The sequence below is a fragment of the Peromyscus californicus genome, unplaced genomic scaffold (assembly GCF_007827085.1).
Source record: "Peromyscus californicus insignis strain IS unplaced genomic scaffold, ASM782708v3 Scaffold_5__1_contigs__length_169319896, whole genome shotgun sequence".
Taxonomy (NCBI): domain Eukaryota; kingdom Metazoa; phylum Chordata; class Mammalia; order Rodentia; family Cricetidae; genus Peromyscus; species Peromyscus californicus.
In genome coordinates, this window is record NW_026294573.1 from 21,365,485 (window position 1) to 21,382,607 (window position 17,123).

Genomic DNA, 17,123 nt, shown 5'->3' on the forward strand with positions numbered 1-17,123 from the left:
TGGGTAGGTTATTTTCTTTTTTTTGGCGGGGGGGTCCAGAATGCAAACCCAGCCCCCTCATTCTTCCTCAAACAAGCAAAAGAGGGGACGTGGAGCAGCCTAAACCTTTTTATCGGACCCCATTGTAAACTGTTCTATTTAAGGTAAGTTGCTGGGGTCTGAGAGGCAGACAAGATGCCCGCCAGATGTTGGGAGGCAGCATCAGCATTCAGTGTGTGCACCTCTCTTGCCTGGTGCAAGGAGCTGTGGGCAGCTAGCTCTAGGGCTGTCCTCCCACAAGGGCCCTGTGCCTACAAACCAGCTAGAAGCCTCTTGCCCTTGGGAGCCCGCCCATGACAGACCCCTTACAGAGCTCCCTTAACCACCTGTGGCCCTCAGGGCTGCCTCTTCTGACCCTCCTCCCATGAAACACGCGCGCACACACACACACACACACACAAACATATACCAGAGGTGACTGAGTGGCTATGAAGACTTTTATCAAATTATTGAAAATGTTGGCATTTAAACTATTCATGTGTATACATAAAAGTTACATGGAACCTTCAGGGCACTGAAGTACAGAGAAACAAAAGAAACCAGACTTGAAAACTTAAAAAAAAAAAATTGTTCTAGCCAGGCATTAAATGCCTATCATCCCTGAACTCAGGAGGCTGAGGCAGGGGGGGTCAGGTGTTCAAGACCAGTTTCAGCTGCGTAGCAAGTTCAAGGCAGCTTGGTCTATCTGAAACACTGTCTCAAAAAAGTGGCTGTTCTTTTTTTTTTTTTTTTTGGTTTTTTGAGACAGGGTTTCTCTGTAGCTTTGCGCCTTTCCTGGAACTCACTCTGTAGCCCAGGCTGGCCTCGAACTCACACAGATCCGCCTGCCTCTGCCTCCCGAGTGCTGGGATTAAAGGCGTGCGCCACCACTGCCCGGCTTTGTTTGTTTAGAGACAGAGTTTCCTTGTATAACAGCCCTGGCTGTCCTGGAACTTGCTTTGTAGACCAGGCTGTCCTAGATCTATCTCACAGACCCGCCCGCCTCTGCCTCCCAAGTGCTGGGATTAAAGGCGTGTGCCACCACACCAGCCTGCGGATGTTCTTTTACTGGTATGGAAAGGGCAGAAAAAAGGGCCACTGTGAGGGTGGCTTCATTTTACTACTATGATCTCCCAACTTTTAGGAGAAAGGGGTCTATTTTCAGACAGTATCCCCACTATATATTATTAGTTCACAAAATCTTGATGTGGGAAACACACCCAAAAACCTATTGGAATATGTCCTTATAAATATATTTATATCAGAGAAAACAAGGCACTTTGGGAGCATGATCGCTTTCTCTTCTAGGTGTACATCATTCTAGGCAGAGAGTAAAAATTGGTTAGTTTCTCAAGTGAATTAACTGAATCAAGTTAATACAGTAACAGAACTGTTCCTGGCCATCACTGAGGCCCTGTTAAAGTGAATGTGGCAGGAAGCTCAGGAGAAGGCATTCTCTGTGCAACACCTGGTCCCAGGTCGGATGGGCACTGGCCAAGCTCAAAGCTCTTTGCCCCCCAAGAAGGCTGACATATCTCCTGAACTGGAGCGCCTGGCCCCGGCACACTGCCTCCCTGCCCAGGCCGAGGTCAAGTGAGGGCCGCAGCAGGAGGCAGGTCCTAGTGCAGAGCAGGGACACGGTGGGAATGCTTAAGCAGGGTCACCAAAGCCACAGAGACCTCAATCTGTCCAAGCTGGCGCTGTGGAGTCGGAGGATCGGCGCCACGGGAAGAGATTTCACATTAGCCCTGACAACACTGCCTCAGCTCTGCGGTGACATTGGCCAGGGTCGTTTCTGAGGGCGCCTGAGCTTCCACTGGAGGCAAGCTGGAGCTTGGGCCAGCTGCTCCAAGCCTCCAAGGGATCCCCCCCACCCCCACCCTTGGAATGAAATCATCTCACGACCAAGGCAAAGCCACAAGTCACTTCTGACACTACCGATTGCAAGCCGGGCCCCTGGGCCCCAGGAATGGGGGCAGGCCCCCTGGGCTAGGCAGACCAGGAAGGGAGGTGGCTCCTTGGCTTTTGCACTTAAGAGTCCTTATGGGACACTGCTTTATACTCTTAGCAGCCTCAGCCCAGTTTAAATAACCACTAGACTTTGTATTCTACAATTACAGGATTCCATAAACACACCTATCTGCACTGGGTTCTTTATTATTTTAAAGGGCTCTGGGTTTAGAGGAGCATGTTTTAATTTTTTTGTACACATAAGCCTAAGTAGAGCCTAGAGGACCTCTCAGCCGACTGGGTCCCCAGCCCCCCAAGCTGAGGAGGCTCCGCAAGGCCGGCTGCTACAAAGCAGAGCTTGGCTGCATGGATTTTAATGAGAGCGTCAGGCAGAGCTGTGCTGCTGCTCTCCGGGACTTGCAGATCATTACCAAACCAGCTGTAGGATGAGAACACAGCACATCGAAACCCTAGGAGGTCACTGAGCTAATGATCTAATCCTACCTTCCGCAGACAGGGCCCCTCCCCATCTCCTCCCGCCCCCAGTCTTTCCTGGTGGACTCTGTCCATTCCAGAAGCCAGGCCAATACCGCCCCTTCAAGGTCGGAACAGAACCACAGTGAGTGCCTCTGGCTCCCTTTTCCCGGAGAGCAGGAGGAGGGGAGTCATTTAGTCAGAACCATTAGGCACAAACCCCGTCCTGGCCAAGCCCCAGGACTTGTATTTGGAAGGACCACTGCCCTCCCCTGCCTCTCCAGCCCCTGCTGGGCTGCAGCCGGGGTCAACAGCCATTTTAAGGTTCTGATGAAAGCACCTTCAGCTTCTCAAACCCAGGGTGGGAAACATGTGCAGCATGGAGTGCCAAGCCCTGTGCCAGGCGCGGGGCAGGGGAGGGGACGGACGGGGACAGACAGGGCACTCCGGAGCAGCCACAGCAGGAGGGCCCGCTGGCACCTGCGTGCTCACCACCTCAGTTAAGAAGGAGGCAGAGGGAGGTGCGGAGCAAGAGCAGGCGGCAGTGCCCGTGATTGCACTCTCCTCAAGCCGGAGGGGTTTATGAGGGCTTTGGCAATTACTACAACCATTGGCTCTGCTGGGTAGAGACAGATCCTGTTTCTCTTTGTTTCAGGCTCTGAAGCCAGAGAATCCAGCGGATTTCAGCACAAGAGGCCACACAACAGTTGGGGCAGAGAGGAAACCTTGCTGTTGGCCAAAGCTGACCAGTTTTTCCTGAATAATAGCACCGGTGTATTAGTTCTGGGAAAGGAGGGTAAAGGGGGAGCCAACATCACCATGCAGTGAGGTGGGGAGCCAGGAAGAAGACCCCATGTCCTTCTGCCTTTCAACCTTCTTCATGGCTGCCGGGCCCCCCCCAGGCAGGTACCTGCTGCGGCTGCCAGCCTGAGGGACTGAAGTTTCTACAGCTGGCAGAACCTTTGCTGAAATCGGGGAAAGGAGAGGAGGGAGCTGCAGTGAGCTGAAGCCTGCACCTGCCAGGGCTGCCGCCGCCCTCCTCCTCCTCCTCCTCCTCCTCCTCCTCCTCCTCCTCCTCCTCCCTACTCTGCTTCCCCAGCACAGCTCCATGCCACATGACTGGCTGGAGACAGAAAGGGGGATAAACGGTTACAAGAGAGGTCTTTGAGTGTCCAGGTTGTACTCGTGGGGCTGGCACAGACTGCAAGCCCTCCAAATGAGACCCTGCATTCGGGAGGCTGGAGTAAAATGGAGCAGGGCTGCTTTGCCCAGACTCCAGCAGGTGCTCATTATTTGGTCCCAGAAAACACAGGTGACTTGGAAATGGGAAACCTGGGCTCTTGCCCTGTCACTGTCTGTGTGACCTTGAGTGTCACTCCTCATCTTGGCCTGAGCGTCCCAAAAGGGTAGGACTCAAGGCACCCCACTCTCTTCCAGTCCTGCGGTGCCACGCCTTCAAGTTTTGCTCCTGACAGTCAGCAGAGGCCCAGGTCCCTGGGTGTCAGGGCTAGTTTGGTCATGAATATCAGAGGTTAAAACTGGGCTGTGCAGTCTAAAGGCACATGGGGTGAGGGAGGGGCATGCAAAGGACACCTGAACACCACACTCACTAAGAAGGAGAGTGGGAAGAAGGCAACAGCCCCAGCCTTCAGAAAGGCATCACTTCTGGGCAAAGGAGTGAGTCATTCTTTAGGGGCCGGATGCCTTCCGGAACAAAGGCATCCAGGCAGGGATGAAGAGAAGTCGCCCTACCTGCTGCAGAGGGCTGAGTGTGGGGCAGAGGGGTTGACAGTCTAGTTGCCAGGGCACCTGGCCTGTCCTATACTCTCAGGGTACAGGAAAGGGACCAGCTGTGTCCACACAGGCCACACCCATTGCTTTAAGACCAGGAGAGGATGTAAGGGTTTTGAGGAAGACCATGGGTTAAAAGGGTTCTTAGGGGAAGGCACTGTCTCCAGTTGACACCCAACCAAAGGGATCTGCTGTAGGGTTTTTCCTTCCTCTCAACAGTTAACAGTCACTTGAGGAGAAGGGGATCAGCTCAGCTATGGACCCTCAAGAGCCCACGGCCAGGGAAGAGGGAAAGTACATGGTGATTTGGAGGAAGCACTCAGCTACATCTTTGGTTGTTCCAGGGAAGGCTTTGGCCCTTGCAATTCTTTGTCCTCCCTTCCTTCCCCCATGAGACTGTTACAGTGGGAATCAAAGAAGGTAGGTAGGAAAGACAGAAAAGGGAATGTGGGCAGCAGGCAGAAAGTTAATCCGACCAGTCGTCTTCATCAAATTCAGAGGAATCGTCTTCCGAGTCGCTATACTCAACGGCAATCCGACGTGACAGGATGGTGGCCACGTCATTGCCCACTACATCACGCTTCTCTTGTTCCCGCTGCTCTTCAACCCTTCGAAGCTGGAAGCCTGGTGGGAGAGGGAGCAGAGTTAAGGAGCACAGCCCTAGCCTAGGAATCCTCAAGAATGAGTATGAATAATGGCTGATGATCAGGACAGGATTGTAAAGGACAGAAAGGATTCTTGCAGGAGCAAGATAAAAAGGAAGACAGGTCTTACAGAACCAACAGACAGCCCTGGGTTGGGGGCATCTCTGAAAGGAAGCCCCATGTTCTTCCTGGCCGTGGACATGGTCCTTTGCTCCCCAGGCTTCCCTATGAAGGTAGACTACCACCATATCCCATCAGGCAAGTGCTCAGACTACTCCCAGTCCCTGCTACAGTAGGGCTCAGAGGGTCACCAACAGGACACCCACAACAAACCCTTGGGACCAATGAGAGAGACAAGAGACGGGGGTGGAGTGGGGGTGGGGTTGGTGGAGGAGGGAGGGAAGTTGATGGTTGGGAGAGAAGGGAAGTGGTGATGAGGGAGCAGAGAGGGAGTGCATAAACAGCAGAGCAGAGAAGACAGTTGCAACCGAGTCTGGCAGAAAAGTTGCCCGCTGGGGCAGTGATTCATTTTCTTCTGGGGATCTTTCCCCAAGAAAAAGTATGGTATGTATGTAAACACAACATACAGCATGCTCATTTTAAGGAATTCCAGGATCCCAGCTTAAAAATAATTCACGTTCAACAAATGTAGAAAGAACTCTCAATCTCAGCATCCTTAGGGAAGCCCCACTCCCACCCCTGGGGTCCCAAGCTCTCAGCTGTCCAGGAAAGCTGTTCCCTAGAAAGGGTGAAGATCCGGCACCCCCATCCCAGGTTCAGAAAGGGTACCCGCCCTCAGACCCACCACTGGGATTTACCTTGGCGGATGGCAGAAAGCAGGTCACTACGTGCATCACTCACAGCAGGCAAGGAGGACTTGGGCTTGGTGGCATCAGAAAGAGGCGGTGGTGCAGCAGGCTGGACATCAGCACCACTGAAGGGGAGAGGCGGGGGCCCTGGGGGTGGAGGAGGTGGGGGAGGGGGAGGAGCACCTCCAGATGGTTGGGACAAGGGAGGTGGTGGCATTGGGTAGTCAGTTGCTGGTGGTGGGGGAGGTGGGGGAGGGGCAGCGAAATCAGGGTGAGGTGGAAAAGATGGAGGTGATGGTGGTGGAGGGGTCCCGGGAGACCCGAATCCTATAGGTGGTAGTGGAGGCGGCACCCCCATCGGAGGGGGAGGGGGAGGGGCAGGAGGTGGAGCAAAGCCAGGTTTGGGGCCTGGTGGAGAGCCCAGAGGAGGGGCTGGGGGTGGGTGGCTTGGGCTGACCACACTGGTTCTTTTAGGTCCAGCCAAGACAGATCCTCTTTGGTTGTCTGCAGGGTAGCTAAAAGGCCAAGGAGACAAGACTCAGCATCGTTCTTGCGATGCCAACCTGCCCAGAGGCGGGCTTATCTACAAGCTCAGGCCCTTCTTAGTTGACTCCCATTTCACTCTGGCTCAGACAGATGGAAATGGTCAAAACAGATCACCAAGGAAATGAGCATCACCATGGGGAAAGAACTTTCCAACATGTGAGGAATACAGCCAGAATCTGAAGGGAACGATCAGAGGAATGTTCTGGCAGGCAGGCTGCAGAGACATCTCTTAGGTCCCTTTAACCTTAGCTTTCCAGGAGATGGCTCCTTCCTGAACCCTCCTGGAGAGAGTGGCCCATGGGTGGCTATTAGTTTAAGCCTAGAGCTAGACCTAAATACATACAGGAAAGAGCTAGAACAAAAATTCAAAGCTGGGCGGTGGGCGTGCACATCTTTAATCTAAGCACTTGGGAGGCAGAGGCCAGCCTGGTCTGCAGAGTGAGTTCCAAGACAGCCAGGGCTACACAGAGAGACCTTGTCTAGAAAAACAAACAAACAAAACAAAACAAAAACCAAACAAAACAATTCAAGCCCTATCCATCCACTGGCTTCTGTTTCTTAGGCTCTGAATACTCATTGGACTTGATGGCGGCAAAAATCTATTTGGAGTTGGCCCAATGGAGGTAGCCTATGTAGTCCCGGCTGGCCTAGAACACATGACAATCCCATCTTGGCCTCCCACATGCTAAAATTATGGGCTTTGTTTATTTGGGACAGGGTCTCACTATGTATCTCTGGCTGGACTAAAACTTGCTATGTAGATCAGGCTGGCCTTACACTCACAGAAATTGGCCTGCCTCTGCCTCCTGAATGCTGGTATTAGAGGCGTGCTCAGCTCCCAGCTAACTCTTGACCCAGATTTGGAAGAGGGTAAAGGCTCACTTCAGGGAGCAGATCTCCCCGAGGCTCCAGCTTCAAAGTCTCAGACCACGTGTTTTCTTCTTGTACCTTTGCACCTGCCCTGCACTAAGAGCTACTGCTTAGGAAAGCACCCTACCAGGAATGCTGGCTCAAGCCTTTAATCCCAGCTCTTGGTCTACAGAGGGAGTTCCAGAATAGCCAAAGCTACACAGAGAAACCCTGTCTCAAAAAACTAAGAAAAACAAATAAATAAAACTGTGATTGTGGAGGGAGATTTGGGTTAGTGATTGGATGAGGAGAGAGGAGAGAGGAGGCATTGTTTTAACTCTCTGTCTAAGTCCTTCAACATACCCAGCCACTAAGTAAGTGGTGTCCAGGGAGAGAAGAGCACCTCCAAAGGCCCGCATCTCAGGCATAGAGAGGAAAAGAGAGAACAGAGGAGCCGGAACCACCCTCAGACCTTCTAGCAATCATGGGCAATCCTTTGTACAAGTTGGCCAAAGACACCAACAGACAGGTACCCAAAGGGACAGACTGGAAGTCACACAGTCTGGGTTGTTCCCCTTCCCTGATGGCCTAGAACTCACATGGAGTCCAGGCTAGTCTTAAACTTTGCTGGGATTACTTGTGTTGTTACCACACTCAGCTCCTGCTTTGAGGGGACAGAGAAGTGAGCCGAAGACAGAGAAGTGAGCAGGAGACGGCTGCTACTAGGTCCCCCAACCTGCTAGTTCATCAAAGTCGACGTGCCTTAGGTAAGTAAGTTCACGGGCCTCTGTGTGCCCAACAGATCACTCCAACAACACTGCCAACGCTTGATAAATGTTATTCCCATGATCTACACACTCTTGCCTGAAGTCATTTTAGTGGTCCTGAACTAGATTTTGAACTCTTACTTTGTTCTTGACTGTTTTACTACCCGGGATGGATGCAGAGGTTCTGCCATTTACCTGAATTCTGCTGGTGGGGGGGGCAGGTTGTCTTCCGAGAAGGAAGGAGATGGTGAGGAGGTGGAGTCTGACTGTGGTGGGGGTGGGTAGCTGCCTGCATCCACGTTCTCAACAGAGCCAACGCTGCCGTTCTGGTACACCAAGGCTGACGAGTATCTGATAAGACATGCAAAGCACCACAGTATGTTTAAATACACAGAGCTAAAAGATATCACATGAATGCATCTGACACAAAAGTTATTAGAGAGGAACAAAATAAGGAGATTCCCATGTATTTCCTGTTACGCCAAAATTATACTTCAGGCTAGGTGTGGCAGCATGTGCCTTTAGTTCTAGCACTGGGGAGGCAAAGACAGGTGATGAGGACAGCGTGGTATACATACCAAGTTCCATGCCAGTCAAGGTCACACAGTGAGACTTTGTCCTTGTCTGTCTGTCTGTCTCTGTGTGTGTGTGTGTGTACGTACATATGTATCAAACCCAGCAGTTCTTTTAAATGCTCTCCCAAATATTAGATGCAGCTAAACCCGAATCCCAAAACCTTAAGGCAAAGAATGAAGCCAAGTCCTACAGGTTAGTTGCAAACATGTGACTGGCATGCAGCCTGATTTTGAGGTAGGCAAGTCCCTGGAGTGTTCAAAGGCTAAGGACGCATTTGATTGCAAAATCAAGCCGAAGATAAATGCAGGTTGCCGTGTGGCAGTAAATGTGGCTTCTCTACCATGTCCTCCATCACACGATGAGGGGCCGCTTAAGGCAGGTGCTAGAGGTAGCTGCATGAAAACCCATCCTCTGAGCACTGGGCTCTGGATGAACATCAAAACCTCGTACAAGCATAAGCACACCACACAGGAAGCCTACACGTTTCCTAAATACAATGGGCACCAGCTAGCAGAGCTGGCCTGCTCTGCCTTCTCTTCCTCTCCCTCACACCACTGCTGAGTTCTACGGAGCTCATCCAATGGGTCCCAGGAACAGAGTTGTAGGGGAACAATTGTCCGATGATGCTCTACTGTGAAAACCCCCCAAACCTGGACACATCTCTGACAGCTTCACCCACAAGCATGCTCTAATAGACCAGCCACACAGCTAATTCTAAACCTGGAAAACAGGGGCACTCCTCATCTTCACTACCCAAGCCTCAAAATGAGACATACAATTGTTGTTGTTGTTGTTTTGTTCTCTGAGACAGAGTTTCTTGGTATAGCCTCCGCGTCCTGGAACTGGCTCTGTAGATCAGGTTGGGAGACATCATATACTTCTGACAGTTGGCATCATGGCCTCAGAGTCACTAATCCTATGCCGTGTGTCTATATCAGAATGGGACGGGACTGTGGAACAAAATGGGCCCTTACTGGGTAGTGAGATCAGTGAAGGCACCCTTAGTACTGGTTTCTCTGTAGAAAGGTCCTTTTTCCCCTCACTGTCCTCATCATGCTTATAAAACAAACCTCTGAATCTAAGAAGAACAAGTGTCACAAGTGTCAAGATTCTTAAAAGTCAAGATTTTCATGGTAGAGTTATTCCTAAAAGCAAGAACAACTCAGCTCTTTCCTTTTATCACTCCTCAACACCCAGTATGGGCTGGTGCGGTTCTTTGACAGCCAGAATGCAATGACTTTAGAGGCAAAGCCAGGGTGACACTCACGCCAAGCAGTCATGGTGACTTGGCTTTGAATGTCACAGGGGTCAGACATCAGGATAAGCATCAAACCAACCTTTAAATCCATTCTCCCCCTTTAAACCTCTAGTGTGATTTGGTATTGGGAAATGGGTCAGGATGACATCCCCCACTTCCCACAGAGATATATAGCCTCCACAGTGGCCCAGCAACCTTTCCCACACTGACTCTGAGGTCTGCATTCAGTCCCTTTGGCTAGTCTCTCCCAAGGCTGACAAAGACTGGCTGAAAATTTGTTTTGGTAACGTGCACAGCTTGCCTGCCCCCCCCCCCCCCCCCCCCCCCCCCCCACCCGCCCCGGCTGCCCCCGCCCCTCCCATGCTCAGCTCTTCAGTACAACCTTCTTGTGTGCTCTGGAAGCAAAGGGCTCCCAAGACCATTTTCCTTGCTCTTTCAATCATCTTTCCTCTGAGACCGTAGGTATACTGGTTTCTGGCAGAGTAGCAGCACTAGAAGCCATGGCTCTTCCCCTTCAGACCACTCCAATCACCTCATTTAAATTGCCGAGTCTCTTGACTTATTGAGAAATTTTAATCACTAGATGGATACACTTAAAAGTAGTCGACATACAGTTGTATTGGCTTAAATCCTACAGCTAGATTTCAAAGGGTGTGGAAGGTATCATGCCACAGTCTATTGTCCTGAGGTCCCCAACCCCTTCAAAGATTGCTATAAAACATCACCTACCCAGAAGGCCCCAGCTTTTCTTGGGACTCTACAAATTCTTGCCCCATCTTCATCTTCTCCCACTCTTCCTTCCGTGTCTTGATTTTACGTGGGTTTACATTCCCTCTATTCGGATTATCTTTCTTTTCTTTCTATAATGAAAAGGAACAGAAAGCCTTTGTAAAACATTTTCCAAAGTGCTTCATTAAAATTCTACCCATCTTCGTGGACACACACTCATGAGATGATTTGCCTAGACAACACATGATAACAGCAGAATTTACAGAATTACCAGGTTTGCAGTGACCTAGAGGCCATCCAATTCAAACCACCTCCCGGGCAAAACATTTGCTCAGTCTCACACACAAGCACCTCTAGCAAAAAGAAGCCACTGCTACCTCTCTGGGTAACTGTTTCACATGTTTAAGCACTCTGTTAGGAAGTTAGTAAACACTTATTTGTTCTTTGTTGTGCCATAAAGATCAGTCAAGGGATGAGGACCGACAGCTGAGGAGATCTGGAGCAGATAGAAGGAAACAGCTAAAAACAACGAAACCCAACCCAGTGAAGGATTTCCATCTCACGCAGCTGCACTAGCCTCTGGCACTCTCCTGGGCCTGCTGACAGCCATGCTAATGGGATTTCGAGGTCAAAGCTGGCAGGCCACAGTACCAGGAGCCTAGAGAGAGAAGCATCTCTCCAAACCAGGCGGCCCCCGGCCCCACCCACGCAGTAGTGAAGGGGTTAACCTTCTGCTGTAAACCAAATACTGCAGAACCTGGTGCTTGTCTCTGAGAAATGAGCTGCAAAGCCGGCAGGGACGGGACCAGGCTAGCAGAGTGTCCAGTAGAGTCAGGTGCAAAAGAAAAATAAATGGTGAATATAAAAGTCCATTTCTAAAACTCAGCCCAAATACACTCAATTCACTCAACTGTTAATAGTGCCAGGGGAACAAGCACATATTTGGTGTGATTTATACTTTCTCATCCTGGTGGTGTTTGGTGTGGACACATTCCTTTTTTTTTTTAAAGAGTTTTACCTGGCATCCAAGCAAGCAGCCACTTGGAATTACTTCACATAAGACTGGCTTCCTTTTTATCCCCCCTCCACAATCGTGCCTACTGATGTGTAGAACAGAGGCCCCTTTCCCCTCACCCTGTGCTTTCTCTTCTCTTTCATGATATCCTTGGTGTCCTGCAGCATCTTCTCCTTCCAAAGATCAAAGAAGTATGAAGGGTTGGTGTAGAATTTGAGTGCCTCTTTTCCATCATCCCTGGGACAGAAATGAAGACAAGTAGCTGTCAGCAGACACATGAGCTCCCAACCAAATCCAATATTCCAAACACCAACCAGTTAGCAGTTTTTACACTAAGGAATCAGGAAGCCATTCAAATCGATTGCCTATTTCCTCTCCCACATGGGATTCTCAATGGCTCTGAACAGTGCCCCCCTACTCCTCACAAACCTTTGCATACCTTCAATTCCCATACAGTAATCTGCATCGTCAGGGTAAGAACAGGCTAGGGCAGCAGGAAGTCTGATTATTTCTAATCATTTGCAAGGTCACAGACAGTTCCCTAAAGATATATGGGTGCTGTGCACCTAAGGAGATTTCCACCACTGGTTCCCCTTCCCTACCCATTCCCCAGGACTCTGTAGGAAGCACTGAGGCCTTTGCACCCATATGAAACCTGTACACTCATGTGTCTGTGTGTATAATTGCTCTTCTACACACAGACAAGGAACCGAGCACACTGCTACTTCTTGCTCCCTTCTAGAGCAGCTCAGTGTCCAGTACCAACCCAAGGGGAACTACTGAACACATCGGCCACTGTTTGAATGAAAACTACAAGGTCTGTTGGGAGGCACAGGCAGGTGGATATCTTGAGTTCGAGGCCAGCCTGGTCTACAGAGTGAGTTCCAGGACAGCCAAAGCTACACAAAAAAACTCTGTCTCAAAACAAACAAACAAAACAACAACAACAAAACAAAATTGGAAGCCAAGACAGGTGGTGCATGTCTATAATTCTAGCACTCAGGAGGCAGGGAGAGAAGCATTGTGTCAAGCCCAGCCTAGGCCATGTAGAGAGAACCTGTCACAAGCAGAAACACACAAGGAAGAAAACATAAAAGGCTGAGTCTGAGGCCAGCCTGGTGCATATAACAAGTTCCAGGGCAGCCGGACTGCACAGAGGGAGGACAGACTACTAGAGAGATGCTGTCTCCAAAAACAAACAAACAAACTAATAAAAGCAAACAAGCTGGGCAGTGGTGGCTCACGCCTTTAATCCCAGCACTGGAAGGCAGAGCCAGGTGGATCTCTGTGAGTTCGAGGCCAGCCTGGGCTACAGAGTGAGTTCCAGGACAGGCTCCAAAGCTACACAGAGAAACCCTATCTCGAAAAACCAAAATAAATAAATAAATAAAAGCAAACAAATTAAAACTCCTGAAAGGCAATTCTACTTGTTTTTCCAAACACACAGACTACACTTCTAAATCAAACACTAATACTTCCTTAAAAAAAAAAAAATCTCAGATTTATTTTATTTTCATTTAATTTATGTGTACTGTGTCTCTGTGTATGTATGTATGCACATGCGTGTGGGTGCCCACAAAGTCCAGAAGGGGGTGTCAGATCTCCTGAAGCTACAGTTACAGGCAGTTGTGAGCTACCTGATGCCAGTGCTGGGAACTGAACCTGGGTCTTCTGAAGACCTTAATTGTTGAACTATCTCTCCAGGCTCTGACAACTAATAATTTCTAGATTAACTAAATCTTGCTCTGAGTTAGAGACAACACTGCTTCTTTCTGTTAGACCAAGATTAGATAACTGAGAGGAGATATTAATTCTTCTTGTATTTTGTATCTAAAAAATAAAATATTGTTTCCAGAAAGGTAAAATATCTCAATATTATTTGTTTCACCTATCCCATCATACATATGCTGTATCATACCCCTTTCGGTATGTCAACCTTTCTGTCACACAACTCTATACAAACTCAATCAGACTAAAGCATGACAGCCACAGGGGTAACCATGACTACTTCATATACTAGTAACAAAGGGCAAGATACTCTGGCCTCTTCTCTGTCTGTGTGTCTCTGCCTCTGTCTGTTCCTATCTGAGGTTCTCTGAACAGGCCAGTGTCCTTGAATTCACTAGGGACACACACACACACACACACACACACACACACACACACACACACACACAGAGCTTTGCAGTATACCCATGTCTGACAGACAGCATCCACTTCCAGTTACTTGTAATTACTTTTTACCTATTCCAAAGTTATTTATGGATACAAGCAAAATAAATATTTACTATCCACTTCTGTTTAGTTGGTCTGCGCATGATGACAGCATTATCAAATCACCAGAGGGGAGGACTATAAGTGTTTTTAAAGCTACCTTCCTTTTCCATGTCTATCTACAGCAAGGTAGGTCCTTGCAAAGAAAAATATCCAAAGGGTATCCAAAATGAAGAGACTGACACAGGGAAGGATGCCAATTACTCCCTATGCTTTGGAAGGCCCCCTCTGAGCCTAGAACAGTCCATCTGAGGCCAGTCCCACTAACTTGCCCAAACATCTGGGAATCTACAGTTTTCCCAGTAAGTGGAAGCCCTGCTAGAATGCAGCCCTTGGGAATCCATAGTGCAGGAGTGCCTGCTAACAAGTCCTTTTGCTTCTGTAATAACTAAATTCCTTGGATGGAATCCAGATGGACTTGCTTTTACCAAATTAAACTCTGCAGCATTCAATGTTACAGCGAACTTTCAGTCTATAGTAGATGCTGCATGCCTTTCAGAGACCAAACAGTGAACTCTGTCTTTGCGGCCACAAGCACCTCTGGGGTAGACAGTAAGCTCGGTAAGAGTCTCTGATATAAACATTTCTTTAGATATTTTAGACAATGTAGTGTTTTTAATCACACACGTCCCCAACAAGGGAGAGCTGTTACCTGTAAGGACTTAGATTGTTGAGAGGGGGGGGAGCATCACAGCTGTTGTAGGTTTCTAAGACGGGCACTGGGAGAGAATTTCTGTCAAAAAGCTTCTGGTCTTGGATAGTGGAGCTTCTGAAGGCTTTTCGAGTGTTGATTCCTTGTAGTGACACTGAGAGAAGATGGAAGGCGTTAGGAAATGGACGACAGGCTATTTGAGCAAACACTGAGTCACACTAGTCAGAGAGGCCTCAGCTGCTTCGTTGCTTGGCTGCGGCCGGCCATCTGCAGCCAGGTTTTTCTCCCTCCCGCTCTGGGGAAGCCCCACAGGCTGTCAGCAGCCCAGCCATTTCATGACGGAACAGAAAGAAGCAACACAAAGGTTTACTATGTGGCCAGATCTCACAGGCCTCACTTTAGGTGAAACGAATCTTCCAAGTACTTTTATGGTAATAAAACAGTACCGAGAGAAAGGAGATCTGAGAACAAGGGAATTGGGGAATGGGCGAAAGGGAGTGTGGGAGTGTGGTAGAGCTAAAAAAGATTTCTTTACCCTATCCAGGCTTATGTTGCTTCAAAGCAGAACTGTACCAGTCTCTCTGATTTCACCCCTTGCTTTTTAACAAACCAGGGGCAGAATTCTCAGACACTGCTCAGCAGAGCCTGCAGCTCTGGCTCAGCCTCACCTTCTTCTTCCTTGGGATCCAGCTGAGTGACTTTAACTTGTACTCGGTCAACCCGCTCAGCAAGGGAGTTTACCCGGGAGGCAAAGGCACTTGCCTGAGTACAAATCTCTCCAAAAATGTCTTCTGCATATTTACCTAGAAAGAGCAAAGAGACCAATCACTAGTGCATAGGAATGACAGAAACACAAACCCAATGACTACAGAGTGTATCATCCACCAAACACACATGCGCATGCTTGTCCTTGGAGAGAGATATTCGCCATAGCCTGGGCAGTCTGTGTGTCTGTAACTAATAGAACCTTCTTGGCAAATTCTGAACAAACACGAAATTCAAAGCAGGATGAACAAAATCAAAAGGTGCAATGTCAACAAATTAGTCCTAGAAGAGCAGACAGTGGATGCAAACCTTTGTCCATGGCTCTTAGCCCTCCTAGTCTGTCAAGCACCTTGTAAAACGGCTGGAGAGCAGACTGAGAGGTAAGAGGAGCTACGGGGTGTCCATGATTAATACACTAGATAAGAAATTACTTCCACAGTAGAATTTCAAAAGTCCACTGAAAACCAAGAAGAGGGTATCTATCTCTAAGGAGCCTGAACTTGCCCACACCCACACAGAGATGCAGAGCTGCTTCTAAGCGGGCAAAGGTCATCTCACGTCCTCTAACCCACAACTTTCAAAGTCTTTGCTCTAGGTTACAATCCTTCAAATCTACACCCCAGGGAACAAGTGAAAGGCTGAAACGTTCAAGCCCTCCCTAAAAAACAACACACCACTGGTCTTTTCCCACAATGTCTCGCTTTTTAAAACAAGAAAAGAGCTCTGGACTTTGAACCCTGAATGCAAGGAGAATTTGCAACCACAGAAACAGCAATTTGGCACTACCTCCATATCGTTATTCAGAGCCACAAGGTCCTTTCTCACTAGGAACAGAGGAAAGAGGTAGGAACGGGTAAATTACCATCTCACGGTCACTCACAAAGCAAAGGCAGACATAAGTGACTGCCCAACCTAAAGATATTGTGAGACCTATTTAAAGTAAGATCTCTCTCTTTTTTTTTTTAAAGCTTCTAAGCTTAGTATGTATTTGAGGGGGAATTAGGCTAACCTAGTCTGAAAGGCCAAGCAACACCCTCAGGGTGACCCACAGCTAACCTCTCCAGTGGAACCAGAGAACAAGGGCATTGTGAACTAGCGGTGAATTTAAGTCAGTAAGGGCTTTCTAACTGCAGACTGCAAGGTCCCATGCAGCAACAACCAAGGGGAATGCCTGAGCTCAGAGGACTCAAAGTGGCCAACAAGCTGCACTGCTGCTCCGTGTGGAGGATCCTATCCGATTTCTCTTGTTGATATGGTAATGTTCCTGCTCCACCAAGTAATGAAAAACTGTATTTGGGGAAAAATCCAAGAAATATACAACATTATGCATGGAAAATAAACCAACCTTAAAAAATACCCAACGATGATGGCGTGTACCTGTAACCTGAGCACTTGAGAGGCTAAGGAGGATTGCTGTTAGTTCAAGGCCTGCCGGGGCTCCATAGTGAGACGCTGTCTCAAAACAAAACAAAAGCAAAAATTCAACTGCTTTGGCAGAAAAGAAAAAATACAAGCCAACCTGTCTTTCTGTCTCCAAGAAAGGACCCAGATTTTCTGTTCCTTAGTAGAGAAGACGGTGACAGTGTGGCATCAGGTAAAAAAAATCTCAAAAAGGAGCCGGGCCGTGGTTGCACACGCCTTTAATCCCAGCACTTGGGAAGCAGAGGCAGGCGGATCTCTGTGAGTTTGAGGCCAGCCTGGTCTACAGAGCGAGTTCCAGGACAGGCTCCAAAACAACATAGAGAAAGCCTGTCCCGGAAAAAACAAAAACAAAAACAAAAAATATCTCAAAAAGGACCTCAAAATACAAAATTAGTAACTTTTTTTTCCCCTGTTTTTGAAACAGGGTGTCACTATGTAGCCCTGGCTGGCCCAGAACTTGCTGTGTAGATCAGAAAGCCTAAGTTTAGAGAATGTAAAGTGGCCTTTTCACCATTAGCAGAAGCTCTGCATCTCTGTGTGGGGTATGGATAAGTTCAGCCCCTTAGAGACACACTATCTTGGTT

The 17,123-nt window shown here is 48.8% G+C and overlaps 1 protein-coding gene across 2 annotated transcripts in view; it reads right to left on the reverse strand.

Moving 5' to 3' along the window:
- Nucleotides 1-458: 458 nt before the first annotated feature.
- Wasf2 (WASP family member 2) overlaps nt 459-17,123 on the reverse strand; it is a 70,803-nt gene continuing 54,138 nt past the window's right edge. For both annotated transcript variants that reach the window (XM_052716713.1, XM_052716714.1), the window contains exons 3-9: nt 15,021-15,155; nt 14,353-14,506; nt 11,546-11,663; nt 10,412-10,542; nt 8,044-8,199; nt 5,696-6,201; nt 459-4,857 (exon numbers count right to left, since the gene is read on the reverse strand). In XM_052716713.1, the coding sequence (XP_052572673.1) occupies nt 4,700-4,857; nt 5,696-6,201; nt 8,044-8,199; nt 10,412-10,542; nt 11,546-11,663; nt 14,353-14,506; nt 15,021-15,155 (1,358 nt within the window). In that variant the 3' untranslated portion in view covers nt 459-4,699. The remainder of the gene's footprint in view (nt 4,858-5,695; nt 6,202-8,043; nt 8,200-10,411; nt 10,543-11,545; nt 11,664-14,352; nt 14,507-15,020; nt 15,156-17,123) is intronic.